Source organism: Vombatus ursinus, unplaced genomic scaffold (assembly GCF_900497805.2).
Source record: "Vombatus ursinus unplaced genomic scaffold, bare-nosed wombat genome assembly UNPS02001419.1, whole genome shotgun sequence".
Taxonomy (NCBI): domain Eukaryota; kingdom Metazoa; phylum Chordata; class Mammalia; order Diprotodontia; family Vombatidae; genus Vombatus; species Vombatus ursinus.
In genome coordinates, this window is record NW_020941197.1 from 17,898,650 (window position 1) to 17,919,275 (window position 20,626).

Sequence of the window (20,626 nt, forward strand, 5' to 3'; positions counted from 1 at the left end):
TAAAAGGATGAATCAGCTTTAGTACTTGTGCAGCTTTACAGTTTTGTAACTCAGATTAAGAAGGTGCACAGATAACTACAAAACAAGATACTAACCCAAGGGATGTCCTCGTAATATAGTACGTGTGTTCACAAGGATGGAAGAGGCCTGAGAGAGCATCTGTAGCTGGAACAGTCAGGGAAGGATTCATGGAGGAGGTGGCTCTTGAGTGAGACCTTGGAGGAAGAATTTTGGAAGGCAGAGATGGAAGAGACACAATGGGAAAGGGTAGGAAAATACAAGTTGTGTTCTGGGAATGCCTGGAGTAAAAGGTTTGGGTGTAGAAATTAGTGGGACACACGGTTAGGTGTACTGAATTAGAAAAAACTTCCTAGGACTAATGGATTTTAACCAAAGGAAAGGCAACAGTGTTAGGGTTAAGAGCTCATTTTTTACTGGAAAGAGCATATTTGGAACCAGAGTCAAATCCTGGCTCTCTACCTGGTTATCTTCTGGTAAATCACTTGACATCCCTGGGCCTCAGTTTCTTTGTCTGTAAAATGAAGAGATTGCACTAGGTGATTTTTGTCAAGTTTTTTCCAGCTCTAATTTTTATGATCTACTGAGTATCCACCCTAGTGTATGTCCATATTACGTAGACAATACAAAAGAGGTAGAATACAAATTTTCTTCCCTCACGGAGTCTGTAGCCTAATTGAGAAGACAAGAAAAAATGAGATTGAAGCCCTGCATGGTGAAGTGACTTGGCAAAGGTCACTCATTTAATTAGTGACAGTCACAGAACACAGGTCTTCGAACTCTCCACTATATGCCTACCCACTCTAACCCAAGATCTGCCAAGTAAAATAGTGAAATCATAGAAACACCCCAGAGAAAGGGTAAATAAATGTAACCTTAGAGACTTTGCTACTTTCCTACTGCTTATTTAGCCCTCTTCTCTAAAATGGTAAGGCTTATCTAATTTTCTAATTAAGAGAATGATACCTTCCTTACAGAGGCCCTTTTCTTCCTCTCTGCATTCTTAGTCCACTGGAAGAGTGGTCACAAGCTCCTTTCTCACTTCTGAAAAGCTTAGAGAAAAGGTGGATTGGTTGACTCAGAAATCTAGGATGAGACAAGCCTGCCAAGTTTTAGAATTCCATGCTCTAAGGTTCTCAGAGCACACGTTTTAGTTTCAGTTAACTTCCATTAACCAAAACCCTGTGTATCTTGAGGGCCTACATCTATCAGATTTTCAGGAAAAAATGGTCTTTATATCTCCCTGTGTTAGTCAATTTAATAGGACAAATGTAAAAACCCAGTTATGAATAGGAATACAGCTGTAGCAAGGGGGAAGGGGAATTTAAGAATAAATCATTAGGCATGTATTAAGTACTTACTATGTGTCAGGCCAGGGGTGGGGAACCTGCTGCCTCAAGGCCACATGTAGCCTTCTAGGTCCTTGGGTGCAGCCTTTTGACCGAGTCCAAGTTTTACAGAACAGATCCTTTTATTAAGGTGATTTATTCTGTGAAGTTTAGATTCAGTCAGAGGGCTGAACTTGAGGACCTGGAGGACCACATGTGGCCTCCAGGCTGCGAGTTCTCCACTCCTCTGCCCAGCGCTGTGCTAGTAGAGAGGAGAGAGAGGCCTGGACCTATAGATCTAGGGGTGCCGCATAGTGATAAGTCAGCACACGGGAGCTGATGAGGTCACCAAATGAGAGTGCAAAGAAAGAAGAGCATCTGGGGTAGAGGATGGGATTTGTATCGAGCAGTGAGCCACTTTTTATCACTTTATATTTTTATGTTCTATTCTTGCAAATAAACTTTAAAAAACTTTTCAGTATATCATAAGTTTGGCCAGATTCTTCAGCGTGTTCATCCAGGGTTCTTACATTTACTTGATGGAATTGGCTGTTACTACAGCACCAGTGCCATGGGGTTGTATTTTAAGTTTTAATTAAAGTTCTTATTTGCCTACAACACTGTTCCTTTCAGGCCCATCCTAATTTCCTCCAGACCCTGGGTCTTGGCTAATTTGCATGGCTCGATATAGTGTCTTCCTCTTCAGGGCCATAAAGTCTTCAATCTTCATAGGAGCTCTTGAGCATTGAGAGATGCTCTTTTCGTTTTACTAATGCACAAACTGAAGTCCAGAAAAGTGACAGTCATTCTCCCATAGTCCCTCTGGGAGCTGTTTGTTGACTTGGGAACATAAGGCAAGACTCTACACTTTTCCACCTTGTTGGCTATAGCACTATTTTTATTTTCTGGGGAGTTTTGAAAAATGGAAGGATAAAAAATCACTTAAGAAGGAGTATTTTTTTTAAAATTAATTTATTTTGATTTATCAACAATCGCTTCCATAAGCTTTTGAGTTTAAAATTTTTCTCCACCTCCTTCACCCCCCCCCCCCAAGACGGTGCACAATCTGATATAGGCTCTACATAGAACTCCTGTTAAACATTTTTTCACATTAGTCATGTTGTAAGGAAAAATTAGAAGCAATAGAAGGATCCACAAGAAACAGGAAACAAAACAAAACAGAAGGAAAAAATAAAGAGCAAATAGTATGCATCGATCTGCATTCAAACTCCGTAGTTCTTTCTCTGGATATGGATAGCATTTTCCATCATGAGACATTTGGAGATGTCTTAGATCCTTGTATTGCTGACAAGGGCTAAGTCTATCAAAATTAGTCATCACACAATGTGACTGTTACTGTGTACAATGTTCTCCTGTTCTGCTGACTTTACTCAGCATCAGACCATACAAGTCTTTACAGGTTTTTCTGAAGTCTGCCTGCTCATCATTTCTTATAGCACAATAGTATTCCATTACATTCATGTACCACAACTTGTTTGACCATTCCCCAGCTATTGGGTATCCCCTCAATTTCTAATTCTTTCCCACCACAGAAAGAGCTGCTATACATATTTTTGTACGTGTGGGTACTCTACTCCTTCTTGATGAAATACAAAGCCATTCCAGCTTTGATAATGAGTGATCATTTCTACTTTGGTGATATTATCTTTTATTTGCCTAGATTACAGCAGGAAATCCAGGCTAAAGATTCTGAAATCAGGAAGCTTAAAGAGAAACTTGCTTCAGAAAGGTATATTTTATTACTTAACCTTTTATTGTGAATGATTGTGAAATTCTTTGAAATTTCATTCAAGCTGTCAAGCACTTGTGTTAGGATTCTGATACATAGATAGATGAAGTCATTATTAGGGAGGTGACTAGGATTGGTCAATGAGAGCCCAGTCCTTATGAGCATATGCAGTGTACTCTACTGATGCAGTGTCCACATGGACTTTGGAAGATGTACAGATATTCTGTGACTGATTCTAGACCTCTTGTCACAGTGTCTGCTCTTGCTCTAAAGTGCACGTGGGGAGTTCATCAACTGAGCATGCTACTTAGACTCATAAGATCTGGGCTTTCATTGGCCAATCCCAGTCACCCAGCTTACATTAGTTTATTTGTTACCACACAGCAAAGGATTGTAAGAATTGGAACTCAACCCTAAGTCAAGTCTATTTGGTACTTTGATGCTTTCTGAAACTTGAAGGAAAAAAAATACGTCTATTTCTTCCCAGAAAATTTTATTTATATCTGTATTTATGTATATATGTGTTATATTTCTGTTTTGTTTTGGTATAGACCTATGATGTTGGCAATGTAGAGAACTGTGAGTGAGGGAAGATTTCTTTAATAATGTAGCTTAGCGACTTGTGGGCAATTTGTAACCTTGGAATTGCCTGGTGGTAGTGAGAGGTTAAGTGGTTTATCCAAGGTCACACAGCTGATATGTGTCCAAGGTGATATGATGAAGAATTAATTCCTCTAGCCTGTACTTAGTATATCTGATTTAATACTTCATATTTTATTCCAAGTGCTTATATCGTATTGTATTTTGATTTTCATTAAGAGAGTCATCTGGAGTCCAAGTGTTTATCTTGAGAAATCATGGAGAAGATGCTTTTTGAAAGCTTGTCAAATAAAATATAAAGTGTTTGTACTGTATGATACGTACATTAACTATTCCAGTCTCCCTTTATAAAGAAGAACTAGAGAGAGAAGATAAATTGAGCTCATTTGATTGTAGCAGATTCTTGACCATCATATGCAGTAATGGTTCATCTTAAGACAAAGGAGAGAAAATGATAGCATTTTCACTTGCGGTCTTCATTAGGGACATTCTTGGTTTGCTGTGTAAGGAATGCTGGGTTTTCTCTGCAAAAGTACAATGGAATGAGTTAAACTGACTGGTATTCAGTGTCACTGAGTTCCTTCTAGCACACATGCATGTGTGTGCATGTACACACACACACAGACATACACACAAGAGCCTAAATAACATCACTGAAGTAATCAATATAGGCTTTTAAGGTAAAGGAATTGAGAAGAGGGGTAATCTTTTGTTGATCCTGTCATTGAGATGGAAATACTTTTAGAAATCAGGTTTTGTGGGAGGTCATTTGCTTTCTGGAGAAACAGCCTATGAAATTCAGTAAGATATTAAGCTATTTCAAAACAGTTACCAAGATCCTGACAGGGAGTACCCAAATCCAATGCTAGGCATTGCTGCTGTTCTACCAGGGTGGAGGTGGAGGACAGAACCACTGCCTTCACGGAACTATGTGAGGCCATCCCATGATCAGCGTGCAGTCTGCGCCTCTGTCTCTAATGAAGTAACAATGCTGAAAACTCCTTGTGGTCATCTCATTAACTCTTTAGTGTTTTCACATTTTAGATCTCAATGGGAAAGGGAGAAGAATAAGCTGGAAGCCAAAGCTAAAAAGTGCTTGAGCAAGCTGAATGGAGAAACCAATAGAGCTATAACAGCAGAGGTAAAAAAAAAAAAAAAAAAAGCAAAGGAAATAAAGAGGTCTTAACTGAGCTTTGCTTATTGCCACACTAGTGAGTTTAATAATGGACGTCCTGCCCTTAATACAATACCGAAAAAAAACACTTGGGGACCATAGCTTTAGCTCATGGGTATGGGTAATTTGCAGGCTCTTTGTCCTTTTAGTAAATGCTGTTGAGGACCTGCCATTTCTCAAAAAATAAAGCAAAAACCCCCAGGACTGATGCTCTTCATAAATGTTTTTCAAATTAAACCAAGTTATTTCTCTGCCATCACTTGATCCTTGCTGTAATGCAACATGTAAGACTACAGATACAAACTGGGAGCGTTTCCACATCAGGCAACTGGACAAAGCCTCCAGGGATGTTAGCTTGCAGCTGCTCCATCTTCCAGAGTGAGGTTTACATTTCAGGCCCAAATGAGCAAGGCGCAGGGTAGCTTGGTCTTGCAGAGGGGCCATTAATAATAGCACTAGAAAAGAGTTCTCTTAATGGAAACATGTCACGGAACCTCAGAACTAGAGAGCATGTTAAGAGCTGTCTAGTCCAGCTCTTAGTCAAAAAAGGTATTTTCCGTTACAACATGCCCAATGAGTCCTCTGCTTGAAGAACTCCAGTAAGAGTTACTTGCCACCTCCCAAGGCATCCCATTTTCCTTTTGGACATCTCTGTTAGGGAATACTTTTTCCCTGACCTCAAACTAAGTTTGCAACATCTACCTGTATTACTCTTGTTTCTGATTTCTGGGGCCAAACGGGACAGATCTAATTCCTGTTGCTCATGACTGCACCAATATTTACTGTGTTTATCAGAAGCAGGACTTGAGCTTTGGGATCTTCCTGACCTTGAAGCCCACTCTGTCCACTATGCCCGGTTGTCTCTACCAAACTCGATATTCAGTAAAATTGTAATCATCAGAGAACTGCGTGGTATTAACTGTATTCTATAAACTCCTTCATGGAGTCTCTGTCAGGTGTGCATGATGGACAGGAAACCAAGGTTTGCATCATGTTTTAGAGTTGGGATATTTGAGTATTAGAAGCAAAGATAGAGAAATCACTAAAACTGCACTCCAGGTGAATTGTATATGACGTGCTAGATTTTGAAAGGCTGTCTTCAGATTCTCTTCTTTGAATGTCAAAAATTGTAGGTGTGGTTCCTGCAGAGCCGAAGAGATTTTGGTCTTCGTCAGCTGGAACAGACTGAGAGGGAGTGCCTGCTTCAGCTTATCCGTGCAACCACCGTGGCATCGAGGTAACCCTTTTCTTCCCTTCAAGGTATCTTGACTTCAGACAATGTTCAAAAAATGAGCGCAAGGTCTAATATATATATTTTTACGTAGATGAGATTGGAGTGAGGAAGTAATTTTTGCCAGCAAATTATTTAATCACTTTCATGTCTGTATTCTAATGTCTCTGTTGGAGCGTTGAGAAGTCTGCTGGTGTGCAGTAATAGCTGAGAGCCAAGAAATACAAGTATAGACAGAAACAGCAGGGACTCACTTAGGAGGACCAGGAGACTTCTCCCTTTCCCCATAGTGAAATAAATCAAGACCTTGCGATAGAGGTACTGTATGTGCATGCCAACTACACGGCATAGGATGCATGCTAATTGTAAAACTTTCTCTAAAGATTCTTACTTTTAAGGCCTGTGCTTGAAAGCCTTCTCTCCCCCTTCTTATCATTTAGAGGATAACACTAATACCTAAGGTTATATTTGCTGTAGGTGATAGTTTCATCCTCAGTGGCTAGGGAATAGTTTCCTCCCCTTCAAGGGGAATCCCTAAAGCTGAGACAGGATAGAAAGAAAAAACACTTTTGAAATTGAGACCTTGCAGATTTTCATTAAATGGATGCTCTTATTAATGACTTAAACCTCAAAGAGTTACCCAGGCTCCTTCCCTGCCTCCTGGGAGCTAGGTGGTACTGAAGGAGGATTATTATCTAACTAATCCCATGGAGCCTTTTGAAAGATGAGAAGAGAGCTCTCCTCAGGTGATCACAGATGCTAAGACTGCATTTACATCTGTAAGGGGAAGTGATAGAATTGAATCACCTCCTGCTTTAATACTTGTGAGGCCTGAGCTATACACTGGAAGTCAACTCTTTACCTGTTACTCATATCATCCATCAGTCAGTGCCTCAGAATCCGTTCATTCACTGTTTAGTAAGGGTGTTTTACTCTGTGGCAGACTATTCCTTCCCTCCCTTCCCCTCCACCATTTTGGTAGCATATTGGGTGGAAAAGTATCTAGACTAACTTGCCCTAAATAAATTCTTCCTCTGAATTAAAACAAAACACCTTGGTTCTCTGGAAGCAGGTTAGTTTTGCTGGGTAAAAGACACTATATTTTTATTCTTAAAGTATAAAAAAACCCCTTTCTGAGTAACTTTCAGTCCACCTGAAAAGGGTTTTTTGACTGGTTGTTTTCAGTGCTGGTTTGCATTTTCCTGCTGTGGGCCACTTAACCTGTGAGCTTAGGATGAAGTATTTAAAAGTACAGTGTGTAAAAACATTGACAGGCTGTACAACGTGCCTTGCGTTCTCACTTGCATATTATTGTATAATGCCTCAGACTTATATAGTCATATTTTCACCTAAGAACCTATAGAGAGTTTTATAGAAACTTAAATGGTATGTGAAGTGAGGGAGGTTTATCGTATGTCACTCTTTTTCTATACCAGCCATCCAGAATCACTTCAGCTAAAAGCAGCTGTAGAAAGTTGGGATACCATTGTGGCAGATGTCAGGAACAAAATTGCATTCAGCAGGGTAAGGACATTTTCGAGAAAACTGTCTAAATCATATACGATGATCTTAAAAGAAGACTTGGTTCCTTCAGAAGTAGTGATTGGATGTATACAAGTGATATTGTGCATTGTGTTTATTAAATTATATTTATATTTAATTTAATGAATAAGTGAGGGTTTTTTTTTTTTGGAACTTGGAATTGATCTATGGAAGTGATGCTATACACACATGCAGATTTTCTTAAATTGTCATTTTTTTCCCTTAACTTTTGGGAAAGTATGGAATAACGTGCTGTGCTTTTACATCTAGTTTCTTAAAATTTAAAATCTAACTCTGAAATAATAAAGCAGAAGTAAACAGCTGACTTGGTTTTTATTATTGTTATGAATGGGGGGGGAGAATAAAGTGAAAGCAAGTAATAAGCTTATTAGTTTCCAGATCTAAGTCATTCCATTCTTGTTTTGCAAAATTCTTGGGAAACTTTTCATCAATGAAAATTGATGAAAAATGGTAGTGGGGAAAAACTGTGGCATGGGTGATTGAAATATATTTTGGTGTTTTCATGAAAAGGTAGATGCATCTCATCTAGAAATCTATAATACTTCATAGTACAACTTTATTATTTTTTTTGAAGAACTGATTTAGGAAGAGCTAGAAATTTGTCCATTTTTCCCATGTTGTACCTTCCTCTAACCCCTCTCACATCTGTGATCTGGCAACCCCACTCCATCCTGGGAATGGATAACATTGTCATTTAAGATAATGCAAAGTACCAAACAAAGCAAGGCTGCCTCAGTTGTTCTCCAAACTTGATATCTTTCAGGTTCACAAATAGAAAGGTGGTTTTCTTTACTGTTTTGCTTTTTCCTACTGTGAATTTTTCTTGTAAGTTCTTTGTAAATCCAAATGTGCTATATAAATATAAATTATTATGAGTTGTCAAAGGGGACAGAAGCAGTAATGCGATGTTTTCCTATAAGTGACCACGTTTTCCCCACTACATGAGGAATGATACAGAGTATACAGAGATACTGGAAAGATCACCAAGTCAAAAATATACTAAACTTCAGGTGTGGGGGTCATGTCTAAGAACTCATGACTTATGAATACCTGGGAGTAGAGAGAGAGGGTGAGAGCTATGGATTGGGCATGGTATTAGTAAAAATATTTCAATTAATATTAAATCTTTTTTCCTGCACTAACAATTAGTTAAATTTACTTTCAGAAATCAGTTTCTTAAATAGACTATCACAACCTATATAGTATTTATAGTCTTACGCTACATTTAAGAATGCAAACTGAATCAAAATTAATTTGAAATCCTGTTTGTTCATAATAGACTAATGTTCTGAACTATGCTTTTCTTCTTCCACTAGACACAATACAATGAACATATTGCTCTGGTGAAGAATGGTTATCCTCTGAATTGCTTGCCTCCATTACAGATTCCTCCACCACCACCCAGTCCTGATATATTGGTAAAAAATACTGGATTTTTAAATGTCACCTTCATCTTGATAAACAGTAATGTTATAAAATGTGGAATTTGCAATATATATGGCTATGCTGTGAATAATAAGAATTATACTCATACACATTAGGGTGTGGTAAAGAGTCTCTATCTTTCAAGTAAGTAAGCCTATGCTACTAAATTATCATAATGCATTAGATTGTGATATCTGTCTAAGATATCTTCATCTTTTAGAGAATCTCAAGATTCTGCTGTTGCCCCCTGTCATCCAGCTTTCTACCTCTTGTTCTTGGAATTATAGTCAGATTGTTGCTACTAGAAAGGACTGACAAATTGATTTCCCTTTGGCTCCACTCAATCCCTGAGATTCCCCAGAGCAAAACTTCCTTCCCTGGCCATCTCTGCCCTGTATGTGATGTTTCCCCCATTAGAGTATGGGCTCCTTAAAGGTAGAGACTGTCTCAGCTTTGGATTTATATAACCCAGGCACCTGTCACAGTGGCTGGCATATAGTAGGCTCTTAATCAACCCTTTTTTCATATATTCATTCACTCATCCTCATCAACTTTGTTTATATACTACCTTTAAGAGATGCTTAATAAGATAATAGGCCCACCTAGATCCTTTGTGTTTCTTAGTTACCAAACATTTCCCACTTCAATGCCTTACCAATACTAGGTTGGATATTAGCTTATATTCCAGACTTTATTAATTCTTATCTATATTCTTAACTCTGTACCACCACCACTACTCTAATCAAGACTTACCCATCCTTTTGCCACTTGCCATTATAACTTTACCCTCTGTTAAGTGATAGTGTCAATTAAATTAAAGTCCTTACTAATTTTTTTTCACTTCTTAATATTACTTTACTACATCACGATTTAACTGATGTGGGTCATCCCTCCACCAGTGCTTTTTGCAAGTCCTCTACAACATAGAAAATGGCCTTGCAGAGTTGCCATGGTCAAACAAGCCATCTTCCTGTGGCCAAGCTGGTGACCAGCCTATCTAAACTTAGCAAAGCTGGGTCCCCAGACAGCATTCATAGTTAGGTGGGACTTGCCACAATGCTGCAAAGCCCTTGAAGACTTACTCATGAGCCTCCCTCCTTGCTAATGTTGAAATTAGCTTGTGGGTTAGCTTTCCTGGTTGCATGATTTCTTAACTGAATCAAATTTACATGTTTCTAGAACGTCCTTAAAGGAATGAAATTTATATTTAGAATTGCAGGCACATTGGCAGACTAGGAATGTGGGTGTTGAAGAGAGATATTTGTGGAACATGTCCATTCTACTCCAGGAGAACCCTGCAAGTATTTTCTCCATTCTTTTAGACAGAGAGACTACAGCAATTAGAGTGACTTGTCTGGAAGCAGACTTCATGTTAGAGATAAACTGGAATCTATGCTGAAATCACAGAATCTAGAGTTGGAAAGAACCCCAAGAGAGTCTGATACAAGCCCTCTGGCTTGTTTAGAATTGTAGTAAACTCAGATCTTCTTTTGTGTGTACATTGTGAGGCTATCAGCATTATCCTAGGTTTGAATATTATAGCCATTCTGATATGACTGTGCAAACTCACCAAGAATTCTGTACTTGAAGTGAGATAGGTCCCAAAACTACTGAGGTATTTAAGCCTTCTGCCCCTCAGTACTGTCTGAACCTTCTCCCATGACACTGTTTTTTTTTTTTTGTTTTGTTTTGTTTTTTTGTTTGTTTTTGCTAGGCAATGGGGTTAGGTGACTTGTCCAGGATCACACAGCAAGTAAATGTTATGTGTCTGAGACTGGATTTGAACTCAGGTCTTCCTGAATCTAGGGCTGGTGCTCTATCCACTGTGCCACCTAGCTACCCCTCCCATGCCACTGTATTAAAGTGGCCTTAGGGTCACAGAAGACAGCCAGATGCTGAACATTAGAGTGGACTACCTGGTAACTTGTAGCCCCAAGGATACTTAAATATTTCAGCATCCTACTCTGTCTGGTTTCAAGGTGGTCAAGAGGAGACACCTTCAGGTCCAATTCAGTCTGATTCCAGAGTCTCCCTAGTTTAAAATAACTCCTAGAGTTTCTTGGTACCAGGCCAGCATGATCCCAAGGACCTGGGGCCAGTGATTATTCCACAGTCATGTAGATAAACTTTTTACTGCAGCCAGTTCAAGAAAACTTTCTAACTCTGGTCAGATTATTGCAAAAACATACCAAACGAAACCAAACTAAGGAGAATAAGGAAAAAAAAAACTAAAATGGCTCAGCAAAGCCAAGTGCAATATGAGAACCCTTAACACATCTTTTTTGGCCGGTTATCTGAGAGGGGACACTGTATGCTTCCTTTGAGCTTTCAGAATGTTCTTGCTAATTAACTGCTCTGCCTTATGGCACAGATCAATGCCAGTGCTAGGAAAGGAGAAGGGTAGAGTAGAAGGAGAAAGGAACCTGGAGTTGGAAGGTTTTGGTTCAAGTTCTGGCCTTGTTACAAATATGCTGTGTGAACTACGAAGGCAAGACACTTAGTTTCTTTTCTGTAAAATAATGAAAATGTGTCTTATCTGTAAAGTAATGAAAATGATACCGGCTGTATCTACTTTGCAGAGCTATGTAAAGATAATATGAATTAATTTCTGTGGAAAATCCTTTGTAAACTACGAAGTACCATGAAAATATAAAGGGTTATTGCTATTACGGAGAGGCAGTGTGGTGTCATGGATAGAGGGTGCACTTTGGAACCCAGAAGACCAGAGTTTGATGCCTGCCTCTGACTAATGCCATACATATAGTAACTGTGTGAGTAGGGGATAAGCTGCTTCACTTACCAGACTTGTAGGCAGTTTTTAAGATCCTATGCTAATCTGCACTGGTGGAGGGAGGTTCCACAAAAGGAGTTCCCTACACTAAAAACACAAGTCTGCCCACGCATTTCTATCCTGTATACAACATTACAAGGGTTTGTTTTGTTTTTGCTGCAAATTGAGGAATAATGAATAATGCCCAGATTGCAGACAGCAGTGTACCTGGGAAGTCTGTAATTTATAGGGGTAATTCTAGCCCAGTTATCAACTAGATGTGTTGCCTAAGGGTTGCCTAATTTCATTGTGTTTTTTTTCCCCCTATACATTATCTGTTCAATATTTAGGGGTCCTTTAAGGATAACAATTCCTTAGTCATCTAGTGCAACTTCATGTGGCACTGGAATTCTCTCTAACAGCCACCTAGACCCCTACACCCTGAAAGTCAAAGTGTTCTGCTTCCTTTTTTAGGCTCCTTCTTTGTCCTCTACAGTATGGCCTATCTAAAGGCCTCAAACCAGCAAGTGCTGACAAAGGAAGTCACTTTGTATCCTCTGGGAAGACCAGTGAAACCAGTGAGCATTCTGCATTCGAAGTCACTGCAGGCAGGCTTTCATTCCCCTCCCATTCCAACCTTTAAAGGTCAACACATCAGCATGTATTGGGGGTCCTAGCCTATGTTTGTGACCTCTCCCTAATACACAGGAAAGAAATGGGTGCCTTGTCATAGGCCTGGCATTCAGCTATGCGAGGAAGGAGTTGAACCAGACTGTCTCTGAGGTCTCTTCCAGCTCTAAAATTCTGTGATTCTACAAATGCTTAGGGGAATTAAGATGCAATGACAAAGTATCAGTATTTGTATTCAGCATGGACATGTGATAATTCGATCAGTTTCCTTTTCATAGAAAGAATATTAGAGCTGAAGGGATCTTAGAAATTGTTTAGTCCAAGTCCCAACACACACAGCCACACACAGTTTTATAGATGTCTTGGTATTCTCAAACTCTTAGCGTAGTGCCTACTTTTAGTGTATAATAGGTACTTAACCAGTTATTGAATTGAATCTCTCTGCGTTTTTATGTTACTTATGCACTTAAGCGCTTAGATTATATTTCCAGTATTGTGCATGATTCAGTTCCAGATATTCTCCACATAGCCCCCCCCCCCCCCCACACACACTCTGTCACTCACTCTCTCATTACAGATGCAGCATTTCTTGGGAAAGCAAATCGTGAAAGAAAATTCCTTGAGAGCCATTCCCAATTCTCCTCAGCTTGCTTCGTCATACTCTGGAGTTGGTTCTTCTACTAGCCAGGCTAGACCACCCTTGGTAAATACAATTATTTATTTAAACATTTTCTTTTTTTATAGCCAGAGTGAGCTTTGGGGAAATCCTTGAGAGTGTAGTCTTTTTCGGTCTCAAATTTTGTTTCCCCTTCTGTTTCAGTCTCCCAACTATTGGGAGATGGAGGAATAGATACAAGGGTTGCACCAGAGCACAAAAATACTTGTTATTTTTACCCAGTGACCCCATACAATTCCAAAAGACAGTTGAAAAATTCAATCACAGAATCACAGAATGTGAAGGGATCTCAGAGATCATAGGGTACAGGAGTTCTTAACCTTTTCTTGTGTCATAGAGCCCTTTGGCGGTCTGGTAAAGTTTATAGACTCCTTCTCAAAATAATGTTTTTAAATGCAAAACAGTAAATTACATAGGATTAAAAAGGAAACCAACTATATTGAAATAAAGGTGTAATTTTTTTCCCTTTCCAAGTTGATAAATCTGCTTAAATCTATCCGAAGACTCCAGGTTAAGAACCCCTGTTCTAGTCCCACCTGTCCTGATCCTGGACAGAAAGTCATTGCACAGTACTTCCTGACAGTTCCTCTACTTCCCCCCTCTGATCGAAGCCCTCCAGGGATGGGGAATTCATTACTGTTTGAGGAACTGCATTCTATTTTTGAACAGCTCTAATTGTTAGGGAATGTTTTCTGATGTTAAGTTGACTTCTCACTATTTTCTCTCCCCCCAACTCAGTGTCCCATCTCCCATCCCCTCCCCTTTGCACAGGCTCTCTCCTGTCTGCCTCTCCACCTTAGAGCCCTTCATTTCCTTCATGTTTAAGTCCGTGTGGCGCCTTCTGTCTTCCCCTCCACCTCCAATAGAATGTCAGATTTTTAAGGGTAGGAACTATGTTTGTCTTTGAACTCCCAGCCCTTGGCATAGAGTCTTACCCATATATAGATATTTGAGCATTTAAGTAGTGTTTGCTGTGTTGAATTAGAAGCTTCCCTGTGACAATGACATTATAACCCTTTTAGGTGACAGGTATGGCCCAACCTTTACAAGTGTCTGTTTTGGAAACTGGAATTTCTGAGGCAGTCATAGGAAATGAGCGCATCAAGATCAGCTGGGAGAGGATTATGGATAAGCTGAAAACTGCCTTTCCAGAATATAGCAGGTAGTATTACTTTAATGGTAGGCACTACTGAAGCTGTTTACTTTGGTGATACATTTTAAAATAGGTTTATTTTGTTATTGTAGAAATCTGGCCATACCAGGTTCTCAGAAGGAAGAAAGGGAAAAAAAGCATTTATTAAATGTCTACTATGTGCCAGGCACTTTACTAAGAGCTTTACAAATATTATCTCATTTAATCATCACAATAACCTTGGGAAGTAGGTGCTGTTATTTTCCTGATTTTAAAACAGTCAAGGAAACTTAGGTGAGCAAACAGAAGTTAAGTGATTTGCCCAGGCTTACATAGCTATTAACTGTCTGAAGCCTGATTTGAACTCAGGTCTTCTGACTCCAGATTCAGCACTTTCCACCATGCCACCTAGCTGCTTCTGCTAGAGGGAGAAGGAAAGATTCTGAGAAGAAATTGGTAGAAGAGAAACGGCATGGCCTAGTGGGAGGAACAGAACCCTGGGCCCTGGGCTGGCTGTGTCGCTAAGAAGCCAGTGACTTCAGCCAATCACTGCTGTGAAATTCAGGATCTTGATCTGTTAAAAGAGCAGGTGAGGGGTAGCTAGGTGGCGCAGTAGATAGATCACCGGCCCTTAAGTCAGGAGGACCTTAGTTCAAATCCAGCCTCAGACCAAACACTTGACACGTACTAGCTGTGTGACCCTGGGCAAGTCACTTAGCCCCAATTGCCTTAAAAAAACAAAACAAAACAGGCGAGTAAGTCCTCTCTCTCTCCCTTGATTCCCGGGGCTGCTGTACGAATCTGAAAACTCTGCAATGTCAAGTAGTATCATGATCACAATTGGGAATCTTGATTTTGTTTTTTTGCTTCGTAAGGTGTTAATTCTAAACCTCAGCCCTAGATTAGCTGTGCCCCTTTTGAAATGACCAGCTGTGGAATACACATCTAACTAATGAGACATCCTTGATAGAGTGGAGAGAGTGCTGGAGGCAGGAGGGCTTGAATGTAAATCCTATCTCAGATGGTAGCTGTGTGACCCTGAGCAAGAAATTGAACCTCTCTCAGCCTCAGTTTCCTGATCTGTAAAATGAGAGGTTGGACTGGGTAGTCTCTAAGATCCCTTGCAGCTCTAAATCCTAGGATGATGTCCTGCCTCAGATACTTACTAGCTGTGTGAGTCTGGGGAAGTGATTCCTTTGTCTTGGCCTCAGTTATTTTGAGAGGCATTAAGGTATGGGGGATAGGGAACTGGACTTGGAATCAGGAAGCCCTCGGCTCAAATCTTGCTCCCTGCTACTTATTAACTGTGTGAAATTGGTCAAATCATTTAATCATTTCGCACTTGATGACCAGTAAAGTTCCTTCTACCTCTAATTATGTGATCCGGTGAACCTAAACTTATCTAATCTTTAGGCATCCGGCTGTAGCAATTGTCTTGAAATGTCCTGATTGATTGTTATACAGATAATAGCTTCTTTTAAGTTCGCTGCTTTTTAATGTTATTTAGTGGCATTAATTTCTGTGTCAGGGAACATGGTGGAGTGCAAGAAATAATGACATTCCCAATTGGACCTTTCCTAGCTGTGACACAGCAATGATGGGCCGTCTAACTCCTCCACTCTAGGCCTCTGAAGTATCCTCTAACCCCACTTCTCTACACATGTAAACAATCCTGGTCTTTGAGAATCTCTTCTTATGAAGTTCTGTATTTTATATACCTATAAAGCACAATATACATTGTGCCATGTTTCAGGTTTGAATTAAGATCTAATAAATTCACAGCAATAAAATTGATGGTGAAAATAAAACACTAGGGCCTGATATAAAGTTCTAATTGCAGTAATAGTAAAACAAAATTTGTTTTAGTAGGATTTTAGAGTTTATAGGAACCTTCAAAGTCATCTAATCCAACCCCCATAGTTTGTGTAGGAGAAAAATGGAACTCAGCTATCTTGCCCAAAGTTACGCAGGTTAATAATTGGTAGAACCAGGATTTGAACCCAAGTCTTTAGGCTCCCAGATCTAATGTTAGTTCCATTCTACAACTCTCCTCCATTATATTTACATTGTACTCTGTTATATGGAAAAAAATACTTTGTCTTATCTGGCTAAGATGTTGGAGCAGGCTGTGGGTCACAGGATACTGGAAAATGTGAGAGAGCAAGATCATTAAAGGGATGCTGTAAATACTACTACCACTACTACTACTACTTACTACTACTACCACCACCACCACCACCACCACCATTACCACTACCACTACCACCACCACCACCACTTAGCGTTTATATAGTGCTTATGTGCTGGACATTGTGCTAAGCACTTTACAATTATGATTTCTTTTGATCAGGTTCCTTAGCTCTTTTTGAATGTTTGAGTATTTCTGATGAAAACTATGTACTTGCAGAGAAGGCTGAGGATCTAGTAACAGGATTAAGGAGGAAAATGTCAGCCCCTAGGGAGAAACAAGTTGAGAAGCATAAATTTATCACATAAATAATTGATGCCCTTTTGCCATCCTTTCTGTGACATTAAAGTCTCTTTGGTTGGGGAAGAAATACTTGACATATTAGCACAATCTAAGCTCTAGGGGCGTTGAGACACTTAAGGGCTGAGTATCAAGTGATTGTAAGTAGAACTATGTGATAGTCACTTTTTAGAACAAGGATACTGGACATGAAGCCTGTGAGATATTTTCATGTCAAGATTAGAGTGGGGGCAGCTAGTTGGCGCACCAGCCCTGAAGTCAGGAGGACCTGAGTTCAAATCTGGCCTCAGACTGAACACTTGACACTTACTAGCTGTGTGACCCTAGGCAAGTCACTTAACCCCAATTGCAAAAAAAAAAAAAAAAGATTAGAGTGCACATGCTTACGGGATGACGAGTTCCTGGAACTCATTATATTTGATCTCTTTCAGGAAGGAGCTTACAGACCTTTTACGAAAACTGAAGGATGCCAATGGTAGATCCTTGACTGGGCTGACATTTGATGAAATAGTTCGTAGAGTTTCCCAAATGATTGAACCTAAAAGATCCCAGGTGAGAAACTCCTGGTGCAGCCTTCAAGAATATTGACTGATATAATCACCTCAACTTCAGAAACTCAGGAAATCAACCATTTGTTCTAGAAATTTTGGGCCATTCATTAATGGTTTAAAAAAAAATCAGCAAGTTTACCATTATTCTTGATCCACTGATCCTTTTGGAGAAATCCAGGCAACTGGGCATGGTAAAACTCAAACCAGCTCACCTTCAGTTAAATTTGCATTATTCTAAAGGAAAAGAAAATTGCTGGTTTTCTGGGAAGACTCATTTTGAATAGGACACATAGATGCAATTTCCATTTTTTTCTCCTCCTTTCTTCACTGTCCTTTGGGAGTTGTCACTAAAAATGCAAAAAGCACCTTGTTTTGTGGCCAGATTTATCAGGAATCTACGGACCAAAATGAAAAGACTTTCTCTTTTTACCTTTTGCATACCATTGGATCATTTTATTCTACCTTAGAAGTTCCAAATGTTTTAGGGCAGATCTGCACAACATTCAGCCTGGTGGCCTGTGCAAGGATTTCCAGCCGCCTGCAAGAAATGTACAGGATTTAACTATGGCTCAGGTCATCCTCAGGCCGCAAGGCTGTTCTCAGACGGAGCCAAAAGGGCCCACTGGCCCTTTAAGAAGAAGTGATTAAGAGGCCTAATACTCTTGAGCAGGCCTGCACAACATACCGCCTTCGGGTCACTTTGGTGGGCTGCAAGTGGCAAGTGGGCTGTATATTATACAGGCCTGTTTTAGGACCTTAAACATAGAATATTCATCATAATATTTTCATTTTCAGAACCAAGTACAAAGAGTACAGAGTGCTGATTCTATTCCTCCTAGCCATCCTCAGCCTAAACCCAGCATTGACCAACCCCCACGCTCTGCCTGGAGAACCCTCAACCCACAGGTCCCTGTGGCATGGGAAGGGACCAGAAATTTGGTAACTCAGTTTGATTCCACAGATTTTGATTAAAGTACCAACTATGGGCACTAGGAATACAAAGATGAAATAAGACTGCTCCTAAGTTCAAAGGTCTTACAGTCTAAAGGCAGGGTTAAAGATTATATAGAAGTAATTGTAAAACAAGGTGGGATGCCATGAGTGCAAAGAAGACAATCAGATAAAGTATCACGTGAAATGTGAAGTGAGAAGGATCACTTTTAGCTAGGGGGAGAAGCTAAGACTTTGAGAATCCGATTTGAACTTTGAAGGAAGGGAGGGATTTCACTAGGAAGAGAGTCCAGTTAAAGCATGGCATCCAGGGAGATAGAGGGTAAGGGAGGAAGAAGAGGATGGTAAGAGCAGAGGCTTGAGAAATAAGAGAAGGCAACATGAGGAAGAGGGATGATGACAAGTCCAGTTAAGTCAGAATGTAGACTTAGTGTGAGAGAAAACTGGAAAAGTGAGATAGAGTTAAGTCATGCCAGGCCTTGAATTCCAAGATAAAGAGTTTATATATTACTTGGTAGGTAGAAGGTGCTTTTTTTCTTCTTCTTTAAATAGAGGAGTGATGTAGTCAAAGAAGTGGAGAAGAAAGATTACAGAGGCATCAATGTGAAAAATTTGGAGTGGGGAGAGACAGGGTTTTCTTGAGGCTGTTACACTGGCCAGGTGGGAGGCATTGAGAGCCTGAACGCTGGAGTAGTAGCAGTGGGAACAGAGTGAGGAGTGCATGGAGGGGGCATGAACCTCGGAGGGAGATTGTACTTGCCTGGGCCTCAGTTATTTTGAGAGGCAGAGGAAAGAGTCAAAGATTATTCCAAAAATGGGTGATGTGAGGGTGTTGGTATGCTTAACAAAAAATGGGTAAGGTAGCAGATAGGGAAAATGTTGAGGTAAGTTTAACATACGTGAATTTGAAGTACTGGTGAGCCATCCAGGTGGAGAAATTCAGCAAGCAATTATAAATATGGGACTGTGCCTGACACAGTATATAATTAATAAATAGTTGTTGATTGATTTTTTGATTGACTTATAAAATAAAGATTGGGAACAGAAGATAAGATTTGGAAGTTGTCCTCATAGAAATGATCATTAAAGAAAGGGTGATGGACATGGAATTTGAGAAAAAGAATTTGGGGAGAGAAAAGATGAGGTCCGAGGACACAATCTGGGGGGACACCAGCAGGCAAGGTTTCCAGAAAATGAAGAGCCAGTGAAAGAGTCAGAAGAGGAATGGTCAGAGTGGTTGGGTGAGAAACTTGATAGTGATATGCCATGGAACTTAAGGGACAAAAGCATAACAAAGAGGGAACGGTCAGCAGTCTTCAAGTCAAGCGATCAAGGAGAATGAGTACTAAAAAATGTAGAATGTTATTTCTAAAAGTTTGTCTTTGAAAGAGAAGAGAATGAAACTAAGAGAGTAGCAGGGTCAGGACAAGATATTTTTATGTAGAAGAGATCTAAGTTTGTTCCTAGGCCAGTGGAAAGAAAGGATCAGCAGAAAAGGAGAAGTTAAACGTGTGTGGGAAATAAGGAAGGTATGATGAAACAAGGTCCACAGAGAAGACAGAGGGGATCAGTATGTGGAGCCGTTGGTTCTGAACACGTTGGGCAGGGCGGTACAGCCCAGCAAAGACAGAGGTGCTGATTTGTCTCCCACGTTCATAGGCTGATGAAGAAGAGCCTTGTGTGATCTGCCATGATGGCCTCACTTCAGAAAACCTCTCTGTGCTGGCTTGTGCTCATAGATTTCACTCTCAGGTGAGTCGCTCAAGTTCTCCAGTTGGCTGTGTCAGGGTCTGGGAGGCTGCCATCACCTCTCGAGTTTGCTGTGTCCCTCAAGGAAATCTCTAGAAAAGAAAAGAAAAGAAAAGGGAAACCAAATGCACACAGAAAAAAGTATATATATATATATATATGGGTGTGTGTGTGTACATATACATGCATATGTGTACGTACACACACACATAGACACTTTTATGTGTACACATAAAGATCTCTGTATAAATGTATGTATGTGTGTAAAGAGAGCAGGTCTCCAAACCAGAAAGATCAGAGTTTAAGTACTACTTCTAACGTTTACTGGCTGAATGACCCTGGGCAAATCTTGTTGGTAGAGGGGATTTCTTTTTTTTTTTTTTAAACTTGGCAAATAGATGTATTTTTTACAGTGGCATTATTACAAATAAAGTATCACTTCATGATAAAAAGAAACTTTAACCATTCATAGGGATGTATTTTCAAAACGTTAATCATAAACTAAAATGTAATCTAGGAAGAAGGAACACAATTCCTAAAGGATGCTTTTAAAAGGTAATTCATCATTTAAAATTGTCATCCAGTTTATT

General features: G+C 39.8%; 1 protein-coding gene across 6 annotated transcripts in view; it reads left to right on the forward strand.

Moving 5' to 3' along the window:
* DZIP3 (DAZ interacting zinc finger protein 3) overlaps positions 1–20,626 on the forward strand; it is a 116,063-nt gene that overhangs the window by 88,436 nt on the left and 7,001 nt on the right. For 5 of the 6 annotated variants that reach the window (XM_027867046.1, XM_027867055.1, XM_027867062.1 and 2 more), the window contains 10 exons: positions 3,028–3,096; positions 4,741–4,837; positions 6,004–6,107; positions 7,538–7,625; positions 8,981–9,082; positions 13,067–13,192; positions 14,188–14,327; positions 17,217–17,337; positions 18,132–18,275; positions 19,947–20,039. In XM_027867046.1, coding sequence (XP_027722847.1) covers positions 3,028–3,096; positions 4,741–4,837; positions 6,004–6,107; positions 7,538–7,625; positions 8,981–9,082; positions 13,067–13,192; positions 14,188–14,327; positions 17,217–17,337; positions 18,132–18,275; positions 19,947–20,039 — 1,084 coding nt within the window. Of the gene's footprint in view, positions 1–3,027; positions 3,097–4,740; positions 4,838–6,003; positions 6,108–7,537; positions 7,626–8,980; positions 9,083–13,066; positions 13,193–14,187; positions 14,328–17,216; positions 17,338–18,131; positions 18,276–19,946; positions 20,040–20,626 lie in introns of those variants that run through there. The other variant, XR_003569538.1, reaches the window with a different exon arrangement.